The sequence below is a fragment of the Malania oleifera genome, chromosome 13 (assembly GCF_029873635.1).
Source record: "Malania oleifera isolate guangnan ecotype guangnan chromosome 13, ASM2987363v1, whole genome shotgun sequence".
NCBI classification, from domain to species: domain Eukaryota; kingdom Viridiplantae; phylum Streptophyta; class Magnoliopsida; order Santalales; family Ximeniaceae; genus Malania; species Malania oleifera.
The window spans coordinates 55,060,806-55,085,485 of NC_080429.1; the positions used below are offsets into that span (position 1 = coordinate 55,060,806).

The 24,680-nt window shown below is 39.7% G+C and overlaps 1 protein-coding gene across 1 annotated transcript; it reads right to left on the reverse strand.

Moving 5' to 3' along the window:
• Window positions 1-22,960: 22,960 nt before the first annotated feature.
• Window positions 22,961-23,566, reverse strand: LOC131145850 (uncharacterized). Its single transcript, XM_058095029.1, has 2 exons — window positions 23,321-23,566; window positions 22,961-23,197 (listed from the first exon to the last, which is right to left on the reverse strand). The coding sequence occupies exons 1-2, from the start codon at window positions 23,564-23,566 to the stop codon at window positions 22,961-22,963; spliced, it is 483 nt and encodes a 160-aa protein (XP_057951012.1).
• Between the last annotated feature and the right edge of the window lie 1,114 nt (window positions 23,567-24,680).

A 24,680-nucleotide genomic window follows, 5' to 3' on the forward strand; every position in this document is an offset into this window, starting at 1 on the left:
GCTGTTTTGGCATACAATAATTAACCGCCACTAGCCGACTTCACAAAACCTGGAATCATTTTGGAACTCATGTTCCTATACTCATCAGCGTACAGTAATTAGCTTCCATATAACTGTTTTACAAAATACCTAGAACAATTACATACCACCATACATACCACACTTATTTGGTTTATGGCAAATCATATTGTTTTCTAATTCAAGTATAAAATTTTATTCAAATATGGATAACAGTCATCTCAATAATACAGTTTAAACAAACAAACAGTTTTCCAAAAAAGTTGAGATGATACTTGTAATCCCCAAATTTTCCCAAAAATTGTAACCCAAAAATCCTGTATTTAACTCGATAGATTTCCCCAAATAAGTTACCAAAACATACATATGATCGTAGCCTACAAGCTTACTGATCCCAATTTCAAAAAGTAACTGATATAAACTGAATCCCCTTACCTTAACCTGAATTCCAACTATGAACTCTACGGTCTCCAAAACTACGAACCGAGACTCCAAAACCTATAAACCACAGTACAATACTTGCTTACAACTCATAATACTATACATATTTCTAATCAAAAAAGAAAACCGAGCCTTACCTCGATTTTGGCCCGAAACCCGAAACTGCTCGAAACGAGATTCCGATCCCTAGAAACATAGAGAATCCTTCCCTGATCCTTGCAGTAATATTGGATTTACGAATTAGGCAATAAATGGTGAAGAAATCAAGAGAGAGAGAAAGAGAGAGAGAGAGAGAGAGAGAGGATATTTAGCTAACTTAACTTGGAAGCAACTTATTTGGATATTTATAGCCCTTTGACTCAGGTGGATTCGTCGACGAATTGATGGTGGCCTCATCGACGAACCTGAGGTTCCAAATTTTCCAAAATCCCTCGCAATCTCCTCATCGACGAGACACTGAATTTCATCATCGAGAACAAAAGGGACTTCGTCGACAAACTCTGGCTTTGTCGACGAAACTTGCCTAAATTACCACTTTACCCCTTTTCAAATATTAAATCCATATATCATGGTTCGGATTCTTACAACCTCCCCTCCTTACAAAAATTTCGTCTTCAAAATTTGTAATCTCTCATTATGAGCACATTCATACTACCGAATATATACACACTCTAAGATGAACCGGAAGCCATTTATACGTAGCCCCGTCACAATACATACATACACTAAGAAGAATCGGTGGCCATTTATACGCAGCCCCGTTACGATACATACATACATACATACATATATTCCCTCACTTATGGGTGAGGAATACCGTGGTTACATACATACACGGCCTCGAGAGCTCATAATACAACAGGACTCTCCTAAAGACTAACCACATAATACTAATACGATAACAGAGTATTACATACATATATACATACCCATACCGACTATGTTATCAAGACTACTACTCAGAACAACTGCGGATACTTCCGGTGTATTTCTACCTCCAGTTCCCAAGAAGCTTCCTCAACTGCGTGATTCTGCCATAATACCTTTACTAACTGTATTTCCTTGGTACGCAACTTCTGAACTTTTTGGTCTAGAATCTGAACTGGTACTTCCTCATATGCCAAAGCATCCCCAAGTCCCAAAGATTCATAACTAATGACATGCGACGGATCCGACACGTACCTCCTCAACATGGATACATGAAATACATCATGGATCCTCAAGAGCATAGAGGGAAGCACAATCTAGTAGGCTACTGGACCCACTCGTTCAAGAATATCAAACGGTCTGATATACCTCGGGCTCAACTTGCCCTTCTTCCCAAATCTAATCACTCCCTTCATCGAAATGATTCTAAGGAATACCTTACCCCCCACCTCGAACTCCAACTCACGGCGGCGAACATTCATGTAACTCTTCCACCAACTCTGATCCGATCTAATCCTCTCTCGGATCAAACCCACCTTCTTAGATGCCTGCTGCACGAATTCAGGTCTTAAAACCTGACATTCACCAACCTATCCTAATATAATGGAGATCGACACCTCCGACCATATAGAGCCTCGAACGGTGTCATCCCGATACTAGCCTGGAAGCTATTGTTATAGGCAAATTCCACCAATGGTAGAAACTAAATCCAACTACCACCGAAGTCTAATACACAAGCCTGTAACATATCCTCCAAGATCTATATCGTCCTCTCTGACTTTCCATTAGTTTGTGGGTGGAACGATGTACTGAAAGTAAGCTTTGTCCCCAGTGCTTCCTGCAAGCTCTTCCAGAATCGAGAAGTAAACCTTGGATCTCGATATGAAACAATGGACGTCAGTACTCCGTGCATTCTCACTATCTCATGCACATACAGGTCCCTAGCCTACTCAAACGGTAGCTAACCTTCATCGGTACAAAGTGAGCAGATTTTGTCAACCTGTCCACAATTACCCGAATAGCATTCTGCCCATGAAGCGCTAACAGTAATTCGGCAAAAAAATCCAGGGAAATATGCTCCTACTTCCACACTGGAATAAGCAAAGGCTACAACAGCCCTGTCGGCCTCTGATGTTTAGGTTTCACCTACTAACACGTCAGACACCACTCCACAAACCAGGCAATCCCTCTCTTCATACAACTCCATAGGACTCGCGCAAATCCCAATACATCTTCATACTACCCGGATGTACTATATACAAAGAACGATGCGCTTCCTCCAGAATTGTCCTTCTGATCTCCTCATCGTTTGGAACACACGTCCTGGTCCCAAACCTCAACACACCTCTTTCAGAGATGTTAAAATCCGCAGCCAATCCCTGCTGTACTTTCTCCACAGTCTCAACCAACTCCGCATCATTAGCCTGCTCAACTTTAATATGCTCAAATAAGGTCGCTTGGATCACCAAGCTAGCAATGAAAGCCTCATGATCACCAAACACCAACTCAACACCAAGGCTTCCAGATCCCTCCAGATATGATGCTGAGCTACAACTACAGATACTGATGCATGCTCTGACTTTTGGCTCAAAGCGTCAACTACAATATTAGCCTTTATCGGGTGATAACTGATCGTGTAATCGTAGTACTTGATCAAATCTAGCCACTGCCTCTACCTCATATTCAGCTCCTTCTGCGTGAAAAAGTACTTGAGGCTTTTGTGGTAAGTGAAAATCTCACACTGAACACCGTACAAGTAGTGTTGCCAGATCTTCAGGGCATAAACAACCACAACTAACTCGAGATCGTGTGTAGGGTAATTCTTCTCATACTAATTAAGTTTCTGAGAAGCATAAGCTACTACCTTACCCTGTTGCATAAGCACACATCCCAAACCCTTCAAGGACGCGTCACTATAGATCACAAAACTGCCATCCCTCGAAGGAATGGTCAATACTAGAGAAGTAACCAGTCGGTGCTTCAACTCAAGAAAGCACTGCTCGCAATCACTAATCCAGCCAAAATTTACCCCTTTCCTAGTCAATCGTGTCAGAGGTCCAAAAAATTTAGAGAAACCTTCTACGAACCGACGACAGTAACCCACCAGTCCTAGAAAACTCCGAACCTTCTACACACTCTTCGGTCTCGCCCAGTCGACTACAACTTCAACCTTGCTAGGATCAATTGAGATACTGCCCTTAGACACCACATGGCCGAAGAACGTGACCTGATTTAACCAGAACTCACACTTCTTCAGCTTAGCGTACAACTTCCTTTCCCGCAGAATCTGTAACACCAACCTCAGATGATTTTCATGCTCTTCCGGACTCCTCGAGTATTCCAGAATGTCATCAATGAAAACTACCACTAATTGATCTAGGTACTCATGGAAAAACATGTTCATCAGATCCATGAACACTGTCGGCACATTGGTCAACCCAAACGGCATAACCAAGAACTCATAATAGTTGTATCTAATTCAGAAATCAGTCTTCGCTACATCCTCAGATCTAACCCTCACCTGATGATACCCTAACCGTAAATTGATCTTTGAAAAGACCCTAGTTCCCTTCATCTAGTCAAAGACATCATCTATACGAGGAAAGGGTAACGGTTCTTCACCGTCACTTTGTTGATCTCAAGGTAATCAATGCACATACGCATCGACCCATCCTTCTTCTTCACAAAAAATACTAGAGCTCCCCAAAGAGAAACACTTGGTCGAATAAAACTTCGGTCTACGAGTTTCTGCAACTGCTCCTTCAACTCTCAAAATTCTGCTGGAGTCATCCGGTACAGAGCTTTAGAGATCGGTGCCCTGCCAAGCAGCAACTCTATTGCAAACTCCACCTCACGATCTGAAGGTAAACTGGGTAAATCATCCTGAAACACATCCGAAAACTTGTTGACTACTCGAATATCCTTGAGTCTCAACTCATCCCGTGGTGGTTCCTTCACACAAGCTAGGTACCCCTGACATCCATCTAAAAGTAGCCACGATCCTATGAACTCGTACTCCTGCTCCCCAAGAGGTCTAAACGCTACTACCTTCCTACGATAATCAATCACCACAAAACTGGAGAATAGCCAATCCATCCCCAGTATGATGTCAAAACCAGACATGTCGTATACTACAAGATTCGTTGGTAGCAATCTCCCCTAAATTACAGCTGGGCAGTTTCCTAACATCTTACTACAGATCGTTACACTCCCAATTGGCGTAGCCACAGACAATCTCTCATCCATAGCTTGGGTTTCAACCCCACATAACTTCAAAAAACTAGTAGATATAAACGAATGGATTGCTCCTAAATCAAATAAAACAACAGCTATATTCGAAAGCAGTAACATGGTACCTATCACCACGTTCCTAGAGTGCTCTGCTGACTCACTCAAAAAATGAGCAGCTCGGAAGCTATCCCAAGTATAGGAGTTATGTCGTGTAATATTAAGCCCAAAGGCTAGATCGTCTCCTCAGGGAATGTGTTTAATCTCAAATTTTATGTTCTCCCAATCAAAAATAAAAATGCACTGAACTCAGTTCAGATTCGGGGATTTTCAAGATTGGTTGATTTCATTCTTAACAAATTAAATGACATGTAATTTAAAGTCCTAAACTAAAATAAACTAAATAAAAGAAAACAAGAATAGAAATCCTAGTTTACTTAAAGAAACATTGGGACACACACTAATAAAAATTGGAAACTACAAATAAGGAATTAAAACACGCAGGAAGGAAACTTAATCAAACACACACACGCGACCAATAAAAATCGGATCTTTAACAAAATCGAAAGCTTGAATCACAACTACAATCTAAATTAAGGCACAACCAAAATGTAACACTTAGACGATAATGAGAAAATAAAATAAAATAACAACATGAGTTTTAATCAAGTTGACCCTAGGTAACCCAAACTCCGGTAAAAACTGTGTAATGGAAATCTTGAAGAGACAACTATTCTACGAACAAGATAAGTAAATAATAAAAGAAATTGAACTTCAATAAAACATCAATATTCCTTAGAAACTATTAAGTCTAAATGGTCAATAAAAACAAGATAAAGATTTCATTGCAATAAAAAAAATAGAAAAATAAAGAAACTAAAAGGAAAGAGAGATATCCATGGAGCTGTGGGGATGTTGCTGACTGTTGATTATGGTGCTCGAAGGAGGAGTTGGTGTTGGCCTCGGGTGTGGCTCTGTTAAGCAGAGAGTTGCAGCAAGGCTGCTGTTCATGGAGGGTGGCTGTCAAGACTGGACTTGATACGGCTGTGCAGAGGTGAAGCTGGAACTGGGGGCTTGCCGGATTGCAGCAGAGGGGCTTGGCAGCAAATTGCTACTGCTGCTGCTGGGGATTCGACTACTGTGGGTGGCCGGAGAAGGGGAGAGAAGAACAAGAAGCAGAGAGTGAGAGAGGGAAAACAGGGGAAGAGAAAAGAAGGGGAAAGAGAGACATAAAATAAAGCAAAGAGGAAACAGGGCCTAAGAATGAGATAGCAAGCAAGAAGAAAAGAAGAACAAGAGAAGAAGAGGAAGAAGAAGAAGAGAGGAAGAAAAGGGTGCGGCTGGGGCAGTGCCCAACAGGGGAGAGAAAGGGAAAAAAAAAAGAGAATAAAAAGGGGAGAGGGGAACACAGCCCTAGGACCCGGATAGGAGACCCGACCCGTTTAGAGGACCCGAATTATTATATTTTTTTTGTTCTCTATTCATTGTGAATTCTGCTCTTCTAGAGCCCGTATCTTACAAAACTCAAAACATAAAAGTTGTAGATAATCCTTTCCTCTTTCTATAAAAATTTGAATCGTCTCGATCGAAGTTTGGACGGAAAAGTTATACACAAAATACAAACAGGTGTCAGTTTTGATTCCTGGGAATTTTCCTGCGACAAAAAATTACCAAAACTTCATAAATAGCAATAAAGTTCAAGAATGATGATTTTGGCATTTTATTAAAATATTGGACAATTTTAGATATTTAATTAAAAATATAAACCGTAAAACTCGGGTTAAACGTCCAATTACGCAGTTTCGGTGCGTAATCACACCCCCCAACTAACGTTTTGCTAGTCTCTAGCAAATGGCATGAATGAATCTCAGGGCGGTGCCTACAACTACATACTCCGGTGATCATAAAATCAATGCACATGCGATATAACTATACCACTTCACATACAAGAACATAATTGAATTTCACAAAAGCTCGTTCATATTCAATGCACACAACTCCAAAGCACGTCACTCATGCAAGTTTCATCGTTTATATGTGATTTGAGAGTAGTATACTCACATGAAGTTAATCAATGGCACATTCAGAGTTAATGCAATCATATAAGTTTGAGTATAAACAGGTAAACTCTCGAGGTGTGTGTGATGTGTGTGACTCAATACACCTAGGATACCAATGGACACCTACAGAACGGTCGCTTTGACTCGGCCTAATTGGTATACCCTAAAAAATACTCAAAGAAAATGGGTTCACTCATCATATGTGAGGAGGAGTGTCGCGATCAAACATCCCACATATTAAAAGGAACAACGCTAAGTATATGGAGTGGACTAGTCTGGAAAGGATCTAGCCTATCTATGAGGTGTCGGGTCCTTCACCCTAGCATCTTCTCACTTACTCGCCATATCCAACTGAGACCACCCTAGATCAACTTACTCACAAACTTGTCGTGAATACATCTGAGGCATTAACTGGTTGAAGCATCTTCATACGTGGAAAATATGTGTCGTCCTTGACTTTTTGTGATATGTATTTGGGCCGACATTGACTTTTCATTTCATGCGCATGTGTAACTTATTCTTTTTTTCTGCTCATTCTTTATTTTCTGTCTTTTCTTGAGCAATAAGGACAATATTAACACTTCTTTTGTAATCTTCATACCATCAATGGGAATTGAGCTCGAATAGTGGTCTATGAACTAAGTCTATCTCTAGGGGTGGCTCAGCCTTCACATCTTGAGTAGGCTACAAGACCTAGGTTTCTATCTCCCCACTAGGTGTCACCTCTAGGCTAGCAAATAAAAAATAAAGACTAGTGTATAAGGAATCATCCAAAAAAATAGAATTGAGTTCTGTGAACTCTGATTTAATATTAACGCTCAAAAGGACGATAAATAGCTCAAGGATATCTCACAAGGTGTCATAGTCGCCACGGGTGTTCTCTCAATGCTCACAGGAAACCCTAAGTGCAATGAATCACGTGAATGTGTTTATTCAGCCTCGTGAGATGCATGTAGATACAAGAAATTATATAGTCAAATTAACACGAATGTACTACCAATCGATTTTTCATGGAGTCATAAGATCATATAAAGAGAAAACTACGCATTATTGACTCAAGTGTGTCATTCTTAAGTTATACGCAAGTATGTGAAGGGTATAAGTCAGTGTTAAGCATGGCATAATGCAATGTAATTACTCAGTGCTCCTTCTTTCCTTCTCTCTCTTTTTGATTTTTTGATTTTTTTTTTGTTTTTTGTTTTTAAATATAAAACCCGGTACGTGTACGTGCACAGTGTCACATGCGAATGCTCATCCCCCCCAACTAAAATGGAACATTGTCCTCAATGTGAAAGCATAGGGGAAATAGAAAATACTGTGCACGGGAAAAGTAAGGCGTACCTGAGTGGTGAAATAATGGAAAACAAAGATCGAACTACGAGAAAATAAACCTGAAAACTAGCTAAAAATAAAATACAATAAAATAAAAGGAAAATAAGGGAAAGAAAAACATCATAATTGTCTTGGCAGAGGCTATGGAGGAATTTCATCTAGTGATCGTAGGTCTATAAATTGCATCGGCGGGTCTCCAAATTTAAGCCGCCAAAATCGATCAGTCTTCAAACCTACACGAAATCAGCCTCAAATGAATAAATGCGTGTCAAAATACCAAACAATTTGTGTGCAGGTCGACCCTCGTGTGTGGATAAGAAAGGGTCTTTATTCAACATCGTTTCCAGGAAATTTGCTTCTTTACGAACTAATGTGTGATAGGAAGTTATCGGAATAATTACCTGCAGTTCTTTAGAAGCATTAACATTAAAGGTTTTACCTGATTCCTTGAAAAATATATGCTCACCAGACTGGTCACCCTCTTTATCGGGTGTACATATTATCATACCACTGCAAGAGTCTGCCTCCACAATAGGCTCCTTAACATCTGATTCAGGCGGGGGTGACGGTTTCATGATTTTTGAGTTCGGAGTATGAGGTACCACAGGTTGGTACTCCGTATGAGTATCAGTCTCCTCATCAACTAACTGCTCTGCTTTTGGGCTCGTTTCCTCTGATTTTTCTTTGAATTCATCTATTTCAGCCGTAACTTCCGGTGCTAGGACAACTATTTGTCCGACGATGAGCATTTCAGATTGGGGGTCGTCTTTCTCGCTACTGAAGGTGATGGTGGCCTCTGCTGTCTCAAGAGAAACATCATGTATTTGTTGTTGCGGTTGCTGGTACTCTTGAGAACTAGGCTGAGGTTCTGCGAGTGTTTCCTCGTTTTCTAAGATGTCCAACTGTGTGCTTATCGCATTAATGGTGTCCCGCAATTCATTATTATGATTGACTTGAGTTTGCATGAACTGCTGGAGCATGTTCGCCATCTGTGTTATACTATCCTCCAAAAGGTCTGACGACGTACAACTCGGAGAGATCTGTTGTGGCTGATATTGAGGCGGAGGGTTGTTTGGGCAGTTTGGTGGTTCATATGCATCACCACCACCGACTGTGCTAATAGGATGTGCAGTCATGGGTGCCTGAGTGTATCGTGTGTTGCACTGTGGGACATTGTTAGCTAAGTAATCAAAGAATGATAATACCTGATCTGGATCCTCGCTGACGGGCTCTCCATTAGACATAATCTGGACAAAACACTTGCAATCAGGGGTAAGAGCAGTATAAAAATAATCAGCTAACCTCCATGAGTCGAACCCGTGATGTGGACAAGTGCTTAGTAGATCCTTGAATCGCTCCCAGCAAGCCCGAAATGTCTCGTCATCCTGTTGTACAAAATTAAGAATCTGTTCCTGCAAAAATTGAGTTCTCTGTGAGGGACAAAATGCATGCAGGAATTCATGCTCCATATCAACCCAATTAATGATAAAGTGCGGTCTCAAAGAATGAAACCAAATCAGTGCCCTATCCTGCAAAGTAGTAAGAAATAAATTCAGTCTAGTAGATTCGTCAGCTCTAGCATGAGAGAAAAACATGTTGCAGGTTAATTCAAACTCTGTTAAGTGCTGATATGGGCACTCAGATTCCATCCCGTAAAACTCAGGTAGCAATGACGTCCTCCCGTGCTGCATCATGAAATTAAGCTCGTCATAAGGAAGAACAGTGGAAGAGGATGCAGTGGCATATTCAAGCTGCAAAAAATCCATTATCGTGCGCGGTGCAGGTGCAGCCATTTTTCAAAACTCAAAACTTTTTTTTGTTTTTTTTTTTTGTTTTGTTTTTTTTTATTTTTCATAAAACTAACAAAAATGACGGGAAAAACGCAAATTTGAGACTAAGACGACATTCCCTGGTAACGGCGCCAAAAACTTGACTCACTCGAAAAATGAGCAGCTCGGAAGCTATCCCAAGTATAGGAGTTATGTCGTGTAATATTAAGCCCAAAGGCTAGATCATCTCCTCAGGGAATGCGTTTAATCTCAAATTTTACGTTCTCCTAATCGAAAATAAAAATGCACGGAACTCAGTTCAGATTCGGGGATTTTCAAGATTGGTTGATTTCATTCTTAACAAATTAAATGACATGTAATTTAAAGTCCTAAACTAAAATACACTAAATAAAAGAAAACAAGAATAGAAATCCTAGTTTACTTAAAGAAACATTGGGACACGCACTAATAAAAATTGGAAACTACAAATAAGGAATTAAAACACGCAGGAAGGAAACTTAATCAAACACACACACGCGACCAATAAAAATCGGATCTTTAACAAAATTGAAAGCTTGAATCACAACTACAATCTAAATTAAGGCACAACCAAAATGTAACACTTAGACGATAACGAGAAAATAAAATAAAATAACAACATGAGTTTTAATCAAGTTGATCCTAGGTAACCCAAACTCCGGTAAAAACTGTGTAATGGAAATCTTGAAAAGACAACTATTCTACGAACAATATAAGTAAATAATAAAAGAAATTGAACTTCAATAAAACATCAATATTCCTGAGAAACTATTAAGTCTAAATGGTCAATAAAAACAAGATAAAGATTTCATTGCAATAAAAAAAATAGAAAAATAAAGAAACTAAAAGGAAAGAGAGATATCCATGGAGCTGTGGGGATGTTGCTGACTGTTGATTATGGTGCTCGAAGGAGGAGTTGGTGTTGGCCTCGGGTGTGGCTCTGTTGAGCAGAGAGTTGCAGAAAGGCTGCTGTTCATGGAGGGCGGCTGTCAAGACTGGACTTGATACGGCTGTGCAGAGGTGAAGCTGGAACTGGGGGCTTGCCGGATTGCAGCAGAGGGGCTTGGCAACAAATTGCTACTGCTGCTGCTGTGGGTGGCCGGAGAAGGGGAGAGAAGAACAAGAAGTAGAGAGTGAGAGAGGGAAAACAGGGGAAGAGAAAAGAAGGAGAAAGAGAGTCATAAAATAAAGCAAAGAGGAAACAGGGCCTAAGAAGGAGGTAGCAAGCAAGAAGAAAAGAAGAACAAGAGAAGAAGAGGAAGAAGAAGAAGAAGAGAGGAAGAGAAGGGTGCGGCTGGGGCAGTGCCCAACAGGGGAGAGAAAGGGAAAAAAAAGAGAATAAAAAGGGGAGAGGGGAACACAGCCCTAGGACCCGGATAGGAGACCCGACCCGTTTGGAGGACCCGAATTATTATATTTTTTTTGTTCTCTATTAATTGCGAATTATGCTCTTGTGGAGCTCGTATCTCACAAAACTCAAAACACGAAAGTTGTAGATAATCCTTTCCTCTTTGTCCAAAAATTTGAATTGTCTTGATCAGAGTTTGGAAGGAAATGTTATGTACAAAATACAAACAGGTGTCGGTTTTGATTCCCAGGAATTTTCCTACAACAAAAAATTACCAAAACTTCATAAATAGTGCAATAAAGTTCAAGAATGATGATTTTGGCATTTTATTAAAATATTGGACAATTTTAGATATTTAATTAAAAATATAAACCGTAAAACTCGGGTTAAATGTCCAATTACGCAGGTTCGGTGCGTAATCATCTGCATCTGCTGAAGTAAGTGAATACACCCTCGCAAGAGCTGTGGTTGCCTAGTAATTCCCCTGAGGCATCTAATTACTTCCATGGTTTTGGCTCTATGCAGGATATCTCTCCTCGGTGCCTAACAGCTCCGCAACAAGTGGCTCGATTTGCCACAGTTGTAGCAGTTACCCCAGAATGGCTGACATTCGCCATCGTGCCATTTATGGCACTTGGTGCATGGTGTGGAGAATGGATCCCCCTAATAACTCTGCCACTCGGTATTCTGCAGATAACCTGAACTGTAGTTCTTCTTCTTCTTCAACTATCCCTACCGAGGACCAGAAGATACCAGTCTCTTCCCTTGATCCTGCACCACCTCATCTCCCCGAAGGTCGGTCTTAACTATGATGGCTTTATCTACAAAAACAGAGAACTCACAAATCTGCAGCATCCCCACGAGACGGTGGATGTCTCTCCTCAAACCCCTCTTAAACCTCTGAACCTTCTCGTGCTCATTTAGAACCAAGTACGGCGTAAACCGAGATAACTCAATAAATCTAGCATCATACCTCTGCACCGTCAGAGTTCCCTACGTCAGGCCCGAGAACTTATCGGCCTTCACATCCCGAGTGGAGACCAGGAAGTATCTCTCAAAAAATACCTCATTGAAGCGGCCCCACATCATACTAGATGGACCAACTCTCTGCTTCTCAAGTAGACTCACCGCAGTCCACCAATGCCCTGCCTCCCCAGTCAGCTGGAAGGTAGCGTACAGGACCTTCTACCTCTTAGTGCAATAGAGGACGTCCAAAATCCTCTCAGTCTTCTCGACCCAGTCCTCTGCCAGAATCGGATCAGGTCCTCCCATAAATTTCTGAGGGTGCATGTGTGTGAACCTCTCGATGGTACACCCCACATCAGTAGGAGAGCATTCGCGTCTCCTAACACTCTCCCTGATCTCTTGGATCACCTGCCTTGTCAAACCATGAGACACAGAAGGAGACTCATCACTTGTCGTCTCCTCGGAGCCACTCTCCACGTTATTATCCTTGGGCTTAATTCTGAAAAAAATAGGAATCGGTTAGAATTCCTATATCATACATAGTTAACACAATTAAACACCTAATTATGTTAACTACCAATCCCACAGGTCTAGGCTTGTCCCGTCACACTGACACGAATCCATCAATGGTTTGTCGTGATCTTTCTGAAATCGCCATTCTACGAAGGACACAAAACACCGCCAATGGGTCCCCATCTAGCAACAACACTGTTGACCCTATGGGTCATACCCTGTTTTGATTATGACAAATACTTTAGTATTTAATGGTTTGATGAGTTTGTGTGCAGGACCGATCGAACGTATCCTATGGTGCACATGAAGTGAAGACCTGAAGACCCTATTTATGTTGTATTGTAATTTAATCATTTATTTGGGTCTGTTTTAGTAATTAGGAGAACATGGTCTGTAATACTTAATGCCTTACCTGCATGGTAGGATCGATAAGCTCAAGACCATAAATGGACCTTAGGGAACACCCTTCGGTTGACCGACACCAGATTTTTTCGATGTCTTAGATTTGGACACTCACTCATGCATACGTATGTTTGAAGATTTGACTTAGGTGATTGCATGCTTGAAAAGGGACAAAAATGTACAAGTCTTGTACTTTCGGTCGACTGACCCACATAGGTCATTTTCTCCTGGTCGACCGAAATCGGCCCGAGTCAACATGTTCAACACGGTCTGGTTGACTGAACCCTTACAGTTCATTTGACCCCGATCGACTGAACCACCTGGGAGTCAACATTTTGACCTCCCGATCGACCGACCACTTTTGTACTCCAACTACCTGGTCGACCAGAGGGTCCTCGGGAAATTTCCCAGCGGTCTGGTCGACCAACCAGGTAGTTCAAAATGGTCCGGTCGACCGAACCTCAAAAATTTGGGAAATCGCCCACTTCCGCTCGACCGAGCCCTCAATTCAAAAACCACCTGGTTGACCGAACCATTTGAATCCTGGTCGATCGAAACATTTCTGGTCGACCGGACCTCTCGGGTTGCCCCTTAATTTTTACCGTGGTTAATATTTTTAAACGGGGTTAACTTGGTTAAAATATAATAAAACTTTCCTAATAATCCCATATGTGTCCTTAACGGTTATATTTTAGGGGTAGTCTATATATACCCCCTCATTTGGAATAATTGGCAAGAGATTAGCAAATATAATTAGCCAAAATCCTCTCAATCTCAAAAAGCCCATATTTCATATTCAAGCTTTAAACTCCTACTCTTACACATTTATATTGCAAATACCTCATTGTAAGAGTATTCTTGTGCTTATCTCACCTAGCTTAAACTCTCTTTTGGTTGTTTTATTTGTGATCTATATTTCATAGAGAGTAAGCTACAAGTTCTCCTAGGGGGCTTCATAAATAAGCCTTCCATAGGAAAACTTCCTTAGGCTTCTGAGTTTTGCATTTTCATTGCGATACTCAAGAATTCATATTGAGTTTTGGTAGTGAAAAATATTTTACAAATCGTTTTTCAAATATCTCCTGTGATTTATCTTGAGAAAAATATTTTGAGATATTTGCTTGCGTGCTGAAGATCTTTGTTACTATACTTTTTGATTGAGAATATCTTCTTATTACAAAGATCAAATAAATATTTTTGCAAACCATCTTTGAATATTTCTTGTGGTTTATATTGAGAAATATTATTTGTTGAGATATTTGAAGTGTGCTTGTGATCTTTGTTTGTGCATTGTGATTGAAATATTATTTTGATTGTTATATTTGCATAAATATTTGAGAGTAAACACTTAGACTACATCGAACTTATCAAATCCTATCTTTTGGTAGTGTATTGATTATACTATATGTAACTTGGTACATATCTGCTTTACATGAAAGCACAATCACTGTACCATTTGATTGTATTTCAAATCTATTGTATTTCCAGGCATGGGCCTGAAGAGGGAGACTAGCCCTGGAATTGTCCCGGATTGGCTTAGACCCGGTTAGGAAAGCTAGGTGCGTCGTCCTGTTAAGGCGTGTAGGTTGAGGTCAGCCCCGCTAATTGACCTGGTTAAGGTTGAGGTCAGCCCTGTGTTAATTTGACCTGGTTATAAACGGTGCTATTCCACCCTTAAGTGAGCTATTAGTGGAATCCTCTGACTTGCGAGCTAGAGGCGGGGACGTAGGCACAGTTGGCTGAACCCCGATAACATATCGTGTGTTTGTCTCTATTTCTGCAGTTTATACTTACAGCACATGTATGTTATAGGTGAATGATGTGTATGATTTAATTTCCACATTATACTTATCTACGCATTTGGAAATTGTATAGACTGACCCTAGGTTGTGTATATACTGTTGTTAGATAAATTAACCTAGGTGAAAAGAATTGTAAATTCCAATTCACCCCCCCCCCCATTTTGGGATTGCACCAAATCTAACAAACACAATCCCCAACTTACACTACCCATTTCCTACATCCTATACTCTCGTATGTACACATCAATACACCTAACCAAGTCTACAAGACCTAACAACCTGGTTAGCTCTAATACTAAGCTGTCACGCCCTAAACCCGGAAATGGGACCCAGGGGTGAAACTGTAACCTAACCTGTCCCTGTATCCAACAAAACATCCAAAGATATAGTACAAAGGATAAGGGTCTAACCCCATGGAGTACACGAATTCCCTTACAATCATAACATACACATCCATACTCAGCAAATACACAGCGAAATATAGTCTTTCTATACATGTACAGTACCATACTAGAGTCTATACAAAACTAGGGATATACATTCCCATAATTACAAAACATCCCTCGGGTGTCTACAAAAACCATCACGACAAGCTAGTTACAAAACTAGTACCTAAATAGGCACTAACAGCAACTAATGACACCCTCGCTTCCAACTGCTAGGATGCTAGTTACGACTACCTGAAGGACTTGAAAAAACATTTGTACGTACATTCGGGGTGAGACACCTCTCAATAAGGAAGAAAGCAGGTTATATCAGTGTGTGGCATACTAGTGTTATTTTAAGTAAAATATAACACCATACAATACGATATAGTTCCAGTAATTTCACAAATCCATTCCAGTACATACGATACCCAAACATACGGTCAGTGTCGTCACACTAATACGCAACTACTCTATGAAACCTGAAGCTTCATAGTGATTACGTAGCCAATACGATGTAGCTCACACTAATACGCAACTACTCCATGAAACCCAAAGTTTCACAACGATTGCATTACCAATACAGTGTAGCTCACACCCCTCAGTGACTAGCCGAGATACAAGTAATATTTCACACCCTCAGATATAGAGTCGGACACTCTCGCCCATGATTTTGACACTGGTACATGGCACAGCATAAGGTAATTAGCCACCACAAAGCTGTTTCAGTGTACAGTAATTAGCCGCCACTAGCCGATTTCACAAAACCTGGAATCATTTTGGAACTCACGTTCCTATACTCATCAGCGTACGGTAATTAGCCGCCACATAACTGTTTTACAAAATACCTGAAACAATTACATACAACCATACATACCACACTTATTTGGTTTCCGGAAAATCATATTGTTTTCTAATTCAAGTATACAGTTTTATACAAATATGGATAACAGTCATAACAATAATACAATTTAAACAAAACAAACATTTTTCCAAACAAAGCAGAGATGATACCCGAAATCCCCAAATTTTCCTGAAAACTGTAACCCGAAAATCCCGTATTTTACCCGATAGATTTCCCCAAATAAGTTACCAAAACATACATATGATCGTAGCCTACAAGCTTACCGATCATGATTTCAAAAAGTAACTGATATAAACTGAATCCCCTTACCTTAACCCGAATTCCAACTACAAACACTACAGTCCCCAAAACTAAGAAACCGAGACTCCAAAACCTTTAAACCACAGTACAATACTTGCTTACAACTATACTACTATACATTTTTCGAATCAGAAAAGAAAACCGAGCGTTACCTTAATTTTGGCCCGAAACCTAAAACTGCTCAAAACGAGATTTTGATCCACTAGAAACGTAGAGAATCCTTCCGTAATACTTGCAGTAACATTGGATTTATGAATTAGGTGACAAAATGGTGAAGAAATCAAGAGAGAGAGAAAGAGAGCTTCGAGTTCTAGAGAGAGAGAGAGAGAGGATATTTAGCTAACTTAGCTTTGAAGCAGCTCATTTGGATATTTATAGCCCTTTGACTCAGGTGGATTCGTCGATGAATTGGCCTCCTCATCAACGAGTCTGCCATTACCTTCATCGATGAGACGGTGGCCTCGTCAACAAGTCCTAGGTTCAAGATTTTCCAAAATCCCTCAGGATCTCCTCATTGACGAGACACTGAATTCGTCACCGAGAACAAAAGGGACTTCTTCGACAAAGCCTGCCCAAATTACCACTTTACCCCTTTTTCGAATATTAAATCCATATATCATGGTTCAGGTTCTTACACATATCATGCAAGATGTATGCATTATTACAGACCAAATAATAAAAACTTAAATGCATTATACAAATAAAATCAAAATGTCTTCTTCTTGATCTTCTTTGCTCTTTAATATTCATGGAAAACCCCCTAATCATATGAAGGTTATGCGTCTTTGGCTTCCATTCTCAGTCCCCTTATGTGTGTGTTGAATTATAACATGTTCAATCACTAGATACACACATAAGTAACTTGGGATTTGTCATTATCAAAACCAAGGATTGGACTAAAAAAGCCAACACTTTTCTCAAAAATATAATCATGCTCAATAAATATTTTTGTATACAAAGTATCATATTTGTCAAAGTACAATTATATGAGTCTATCGCGTCCTTAATGAGGAGACCCATTCATATCATCGTCATGTAATAACCCCACATGTCTGGGTTGTGCGGCCCGAAGGCAGGACTTAACTCTGGTTGGCCTACTAGGCTAAATTAAAGTACTTCGTCTGTAGTATAATTGGCCTACCATAGCCTGGTTTGGACTTGGGGGCAGTCAACATCTCTCTGAAGTCCCAATCAACTTCCAATACCTACATGCTCCCCAAGTTGTGTAGTTGCACTAATTCAATCTCTAGAAACGGTACCATGCTCTCATATCATTAGTCAATCGGGTTCTATTTCCATCACTCATTTTACATAAAAATCTATTTTCCCAAAAGCTTTCATTTCTCATAAACATACCCAAGCACATGAGTATCCATAAGTAACACATCTCGTCTGTAACTTATGACACTCAAGCTCATGAGTATCCATGTGCATGCAACACATCTCCTTTGTAACTCATGGTGGTTCATCATATCTATCAGTATAAAACTATCTTGACTGTGTATATCACATATTATCATATCATGTCTAATAAAACACGTTTGTATAAATCTCATTTCAACATATATGTCTCAAACATATCAGTATATTACTCATATCATCATATCTGTTTATATTTCCCACATAAACCCCATTCCCTAATATAAAATATTCACAGATATTTTTAGTAATAAAAAATATTTCTCATGCCACATGGATTTCCAATAATATTTAACCATATCATAATTATCCAGTAAAACATTGGATATTTCCAAAACTACCATTTCATATATATATGCCCGATAAGTTAGAAAATTCACATATATATTTTTTTCATATCATACTTGAATTTAATCCCTTATATTCTAGAAACTTCTAACATAATTTAATTCCCCTTACCTGGCTTGGTGAAAGGCCTGCTAAAATCCCTAATTTTTACACTCGCGGCGTTTGGAGCTCAAACCCTGAAATCACATTTCCTCAATTCAATCAACTTAACCCCAGAATAACAATTATCTTAATATTGCTAGGCTTATAGACTCCCATTAACCGGTTAAATTTTAAAAAATGAGGGTTCAATCCACTTCCCATATTCAAATTTCATTTCTATCATATTTAAAAATACCAATATAATCAAATCCCTGCAGTTTAATCTAATTCCAAAATATTCCCCAGAAATATGATATAATCAAATACTCCAATTTAATAATCACATATTATAATTTAACCGGTTGAATTTCTAAAATAAATGACAAAATTTGTACTTCTCACATTAGCATTGGAGTGGTGCTTAGGATCCCTAAATCAAAAATTCGCTCTGACTAACATGACGAGGATCGAACTTAGGACCCTGTGGTGGTGTCTGATCGTGAATTTGGCTAAAGATTTAGGAAGATTTGAGAAGAGAGAGAGATTACCTTATTGCAGGAGTGGTGCCTACAATGCTCCTACGACAAATCCACTCCGATTAAAATGTTGGTGGCTGAGAATGGAACTCAGTGGTATTTTCCATTCTTCAATCGACCGAGTATTCATCAAGAAAATGAGAGAGAGAGAGAGAGAGAGAGAGAGAGAGAGAGAGAAAGTTGAGAGACGGTGAGGAGAGAGAGTGGAGAAGCATGCTGGGGGGCTCAAATTAAACTTCAGGAAATGTCCCGAAAGATTAATCCTTCAGTTACTTTTACATATATATATATATATATATATATATATTTATGTATATAAATACATTATATTATATTCTTCCTTTTTACTTTTATCCTTATATATGTATATGTATACATACACATATATATATATATATCTTTAATATAATTTATTTAATCAATTCAATTTAATAATATTTAATTAATTACCTAATATTTTTGTTTTCTTTTCTTTTTACACTTCCATGCCCATTATTTTTGGGTCATTACGTTCTCCCCTCCTTAAAGGAATTTCGTCCTCGAAATTCGCTTACTTACACTTATCTCAACTTCTTTTGGGAATCACTAGAATGTTTATCTGACTCTAGAAAGAGCCAGTGGGCACCCACATATCGGTCTCGTCCCAAAATCTGTCTTTCCCTTATATATGCATACATATATATAAATATATATATATATATATATATATCTTTAATATAATTTATTTAATCAATTCAATTTAATAATATTTAATTAATTACCTTATATTTTTATTTTCTTTTCTTTTTACACTTCCATGCCCATTATTTTTGGGTCATTACATTCTCCCCTCCTTAAAAGAATTTCGTCCTCGAAATTCGCTAACTTACACTTATCTCAACTTCTTCTGGGAATCACTAGAATGTTTATCCGACTCTAGAAAGAGACAGTGGGCACCCACATAGCGGTCCCGTCCCAAAATCTGTCTTTCCCCAATCTTATCCCAGTATAACGTGGATCGGCATCTCCTGTCATATAACGCCTTATATGGTGTCATACTAATACTGGCTTGATAGCTGTTATTATAAGCAAACTCGACGAGTGGCACAAACTGCATCCAATTGCCCCCGAAGTCCAGCACACATGCCCGTAGCATATCCTCTAAAACCTGAATCATCCTCCCTATTTGACCATCTGTTTGAGGATGAGATGTTGTGCTGAATGTCAATTAAGAACACATGGCCCTCTACAAACTCCTCCAAAACTGAGATGTAAACCGTGGGTCTCGGTTTAAAACTATGGACACTAGAATACCATAGAGTCTAACTATCTCCTATATATACAAATTTGCTAGTCTGCTCATTAAGTAGTTAACTCTGATAGGAAGGAAATGGGCAATCTTCATCAAACGGTCTATGACTACCTAGATGGCATCCTGTCCATGTAATTCTGGCGGTAATCCTGTGACAAAATCAATCAATATATGTTCCTACTTCCACTCAGGGATGTGGAGTGGCTGCAATGATCTTGCTGGTCTCTGATGCTCAGCTTTCACCTACTGGCATGTCAAACATTGTTGTACATACTCAACTATCTCATTCTTCATGTTGCTCCACCAAAATGACTCCCAAATATCTCTATACGTTTTAGTGCTTCTCAGGTACACTATATAAAGGGATCGGTGTGCTACCTCCAAGTTAATCCTCTTAATCTCAAGGTCAAAAGGTACACACAGCCTGGTGCGGAACCTCAAGGCTCCATCATCTGAGATACTGAACTCTGCTCCTTATCCATTCTGCACTTTATCCATAAGCTTTACTAACTCTGCATCGCTCCTTTGAGCAGCTTTATTTCTTTCTTGCAAGGTGGGTTGTAATACTAGATTAGCGATGAATGCCTAGTGATTTCCCTCTATAAGTTCCACCCCAAGTCTTTCCAGATCCATTCTAATCTAATGCTGCACCACCACTTCTGATACTTATGATCCCACTAATTTCCAGCTCAAACATCAGCTACCACATTAGCTTTTTTCGAGTGGCAACTGATGATGCAGTTGTAATCTTTTATCAACTCCAACCATCTTCTCTACCTTATGTTTAATTATTTCTATGTGACGAAGTATTTCAGTCTCTTATGATCAATGAAAATCTCACACCTACCCCCATATAGATAGTGTCTCCAATATTTTAGCATGTAGACCGCTGCTACTAATTCAAGATCATGGGTAGGGTAATTCTTCTCATATTCTTTTAGTTGTTGGGAGGGATATGCTACAACTCTCCCTTGCTGCACCAGAACACGTCTGAGCCCTTTGTGTGACGCATCATTGTAAATTTCGAAATCCTCTTCTCCTGAAGGAATCGTCAAAATCGGTGCAGTGATGAACCGCTCCTTTAACTCCTGAAAGCTTCTCTCATATTTTTCGGTCCACTCAAATTTCACACCTTTCCTAGTCAATCTCATAAAAGGACCCAACAATCTAAAGAAGCCCTCAAAAAATTCGTGGAAGTACCCGGCCAATCCCAAAAAACTTCTGATTTCCAACACATTTTTCAGTCTTTTCCAATCCACTACCGCCTCAATCTTGTTCGGATCAACCGAAATACCACCCCTAGATACCATATATTCGAGGAAAGTAATTTGCTTCAGTCAGAACTCACACTTTATAAACTTTGCATACAGCTTCTTTTCCCTTTGCACCTGAAGCACTATCCTCAAATGTTCCTCATGCTCTTCAGGGCTTTTTGAATACACCAAAATATCATCTATAAAAACTACTACAAGCTGATCTAGATACTGATGAAATACCTTGTTCATTAGGTCAATAAACATAGCAGGAGCGTTTGTCAGACCAAATGGCATAATCAGAAACTCATAGTGGCCATACCTGATTCTGAACGTTGTCTTCAAAACATCATCTGCTTTGACCTTTACCTAATGGTACCCAGATCAAAAATCAATCTTAGATAATATTTTTGTCCTCTGTAACCGATCAAAAAAATCATCAATGAGGGGAAGCAGGTACTTATTTTCTTGACAGTCACTTTATTAATTTCTTTGTAGTTGATGCATATTCTCATCGAACCATCCTTCTTCCTCACAGACAATACCAGTGCTCCGCAGGGCAACACACTGGGCCGAATAAATCTCTTATCCAATAGTTCCTGCAACTGTTCCTTCAACTCTTTTAGTTCTACCAATGCCATTATGTACGACGCTTTAGAAATCGGCACTGTCCAGAACTAAATCAACAACAAATTCTACCTCACAATTAGGAGGTAGTCCCGATAAATCCTCTAGGAATACATCAAAAAAATCCTTCACTACCGGGATATCCTCCAACCTCAACTCCCCTTCTGATACTTCCTTCACGCAGGCCAAATATCCCTAACAACCCTCCAACAATAACCTCCTCTCCTTAATGGCGGATAACATCTGTGATAGGGTGCACATGCATGACCCCACAAATCTATACTCCTGTCCTCTTGGAGGTCTAAAATATTATCTCTCTCTGATAACAATCAATACTGGCATAATGGGCAGCTAACCAATCCATCCTTAAAATAATCTCAAAACTATACATATCTAAAACTACCACGTTAGCTGGCAATGACCTCCCCTAAATACTGATTGGAAAGTTTCTGAGTACCTTTCTACACAACACTACATCCTCAATCGGCATAGAAACTGAAAAACTGATGTCTAGCGGCTGAGTTTCCATCCCAAAAAATTCAATAATCGCCTGGGCAATAAAAAAGTGAGTCACCCCTAAATCAAACAAGGCAGTAGCTTTATATGACAGAATTGAAACAACAGCTGTCACTACATCCCCTGCCGCCTCAACATCTCCTGGTGTGAGAGCATAGACCCGTGCTGAGGCCATATTCCTCTGCTGATAGCCTTGGGATGCCTAATGATCTCCTTGCTATGGTCTAGGATTAGGCGCAATAGTTGGCAGTATATGGCAGTCTCTCACTATATGACTAGGTCGACTGTATCGGTAACATATCACCTCTCTAACTCGGTAGTCTCCTAGGTGTCTCCTATGGCATCTGGGACAGAGAGAGGGCATCTATCTGCCCTGTACTGCTCAGTCTCCCATCCCATGCCCCTGGCCTCCTCTACTAACACGCCTTCTCCAAGGCCCCTAGCTGGAACCTGCCTAAAAATCGGGAGGCATGGGCCCCTTTCTCTGATTCTGTGCTCGGGCACCTCTATATAGGCTACGCTTAATCACTGTAGCCTTATCTACTAGCTCTAAAAAGGTCTGGACCTGATAGCCCACCACTTGCTCATACAAGCCCTGCCCCAAGCCACTCTCAAACTTCCTTGTGTTCTTTTCCTTATCTGGCACTAAGTAGGGAGCAAAGCGGGACAACTTGTTAAATCTGGCAGCATACTGCTATACCGTTGTGTGTCCCTGAGTCAAATGCAAAAACTTTACTACCTTTGTATTTCTACTAGTAGCGGGTAAGTACCACTCAAAAAAGATCTCCTTGAAGCAGCTCCACATCATCACTACAAGGCTAGGTCTCTGCTCCTTTAACAGTCTCACTGACCTCCACCAGTGTTTAGCTTCCCTTATTAACTTCAACGCCACAAATAGCACCTTCTGCTCATCTTTACATGAGAGAACTGACAGCGTCTCCTCGATCTCTTGGATCCAATCCTCAGTGATGAATGGATCTTTCCCTCGAGAGAAATATTGGGGATTCATTCGCATGAATTGCTCAATTGTGCAACTCCGCTCCCTTGAACCTTTGGCCATCTCTATAATCACCTACTGGGTGACACTACGTAATACCGGATCTAGATCTCCACCACCCAAGCTAGAAGGCCCTGCCACATCACCTCATGCATTCGTGTTGTTGTTCCCAGGGTTCATCCTGCAAAGGGAACAAAACAGTCACAGAACTCTACCATTATTACCCAACTAATATACTAATCAGACTAAAACCCATAATATATTCTTCTATACTCATTCATCTTTAATATCCTTGTATTTCCCAAATTTAAGATTTAGTCTTACCACTCAGAAACAAGAATTGGTGATAGTTTAATATGGCTTTCCTGAGATTGTCACCCAAGGAAAACCATAAAAACAACCTCGGAATTTCCCGCCTCCATGCTGCAAGATAGAACCCTAAATTCCAATCTTATCCTACAAAAATTACTGACTCATATCTCAATCTACCCATCTCCTATTCTCTTAAAAATCCATTCCTATACTCTGGTATTGTTATCCGATGTACCTTAGAGTCTACAGAACTTAGCAAACTAAGCTCTGATACCAAACTATGATGCCTTGGTTTTTTTTCTTCTTTAAATCAAATACCTCTAATACCATAATTACTATATGGTAAACCAAGTTAACCCGAACCCAAGGTGGGGCATCAAGGGTACACCTATCCACATTCATATATTGCCTACACAATGGAAAACATAACACTTCCAAGTTCTAGGTACAATACCAGAGTACTACATTCACCCAAAAATATACAGACCAACTCTCGAAAGTCATAAGACCCCAAAATTCTATACAAACATACATCTAGACCCAAAATAAAAACATACCCTGACTAATGGAAATCTACTCCTCTATCACGGAGCTCCGTCCACCTCACGCCCCAAATTTCCTAAAATATTTAAGATCCATGGGGTGAGACACCTCTCTGTAAGTGGAAATAAATTATTATCAGTGTGTGGTAATGAGTTTGTGTATCATATCATGTTTATAAAAATACTAATTTAACTGAGGTATCATAGGAATTTGCATATCCACAAACATATACGTATATTTGTAACCATATACTTTTCTCGAAAATATAATCATGATCAATAAATATTTCTGTATACTAAGTATCATATTTGTCAAAGTACAA

Bases quoted from the DNA above. Each gene is read 5' to 3' on its own strand.
- LOC131145850 (XM_058095029.1), bottom strand. From the start codon at position 23,566: ATGGCCAAAGGTTCAAGGGAGCGGAGTTGCACAATTGAGCAATTCATG. The intron at 23,198-23,320 runs GTAGTGATGATG...ACGGTATAGCAG, and splicing joins AGGAGCAGAGACCTAGCCTT to TATGCTGCCAGATTTAACAA.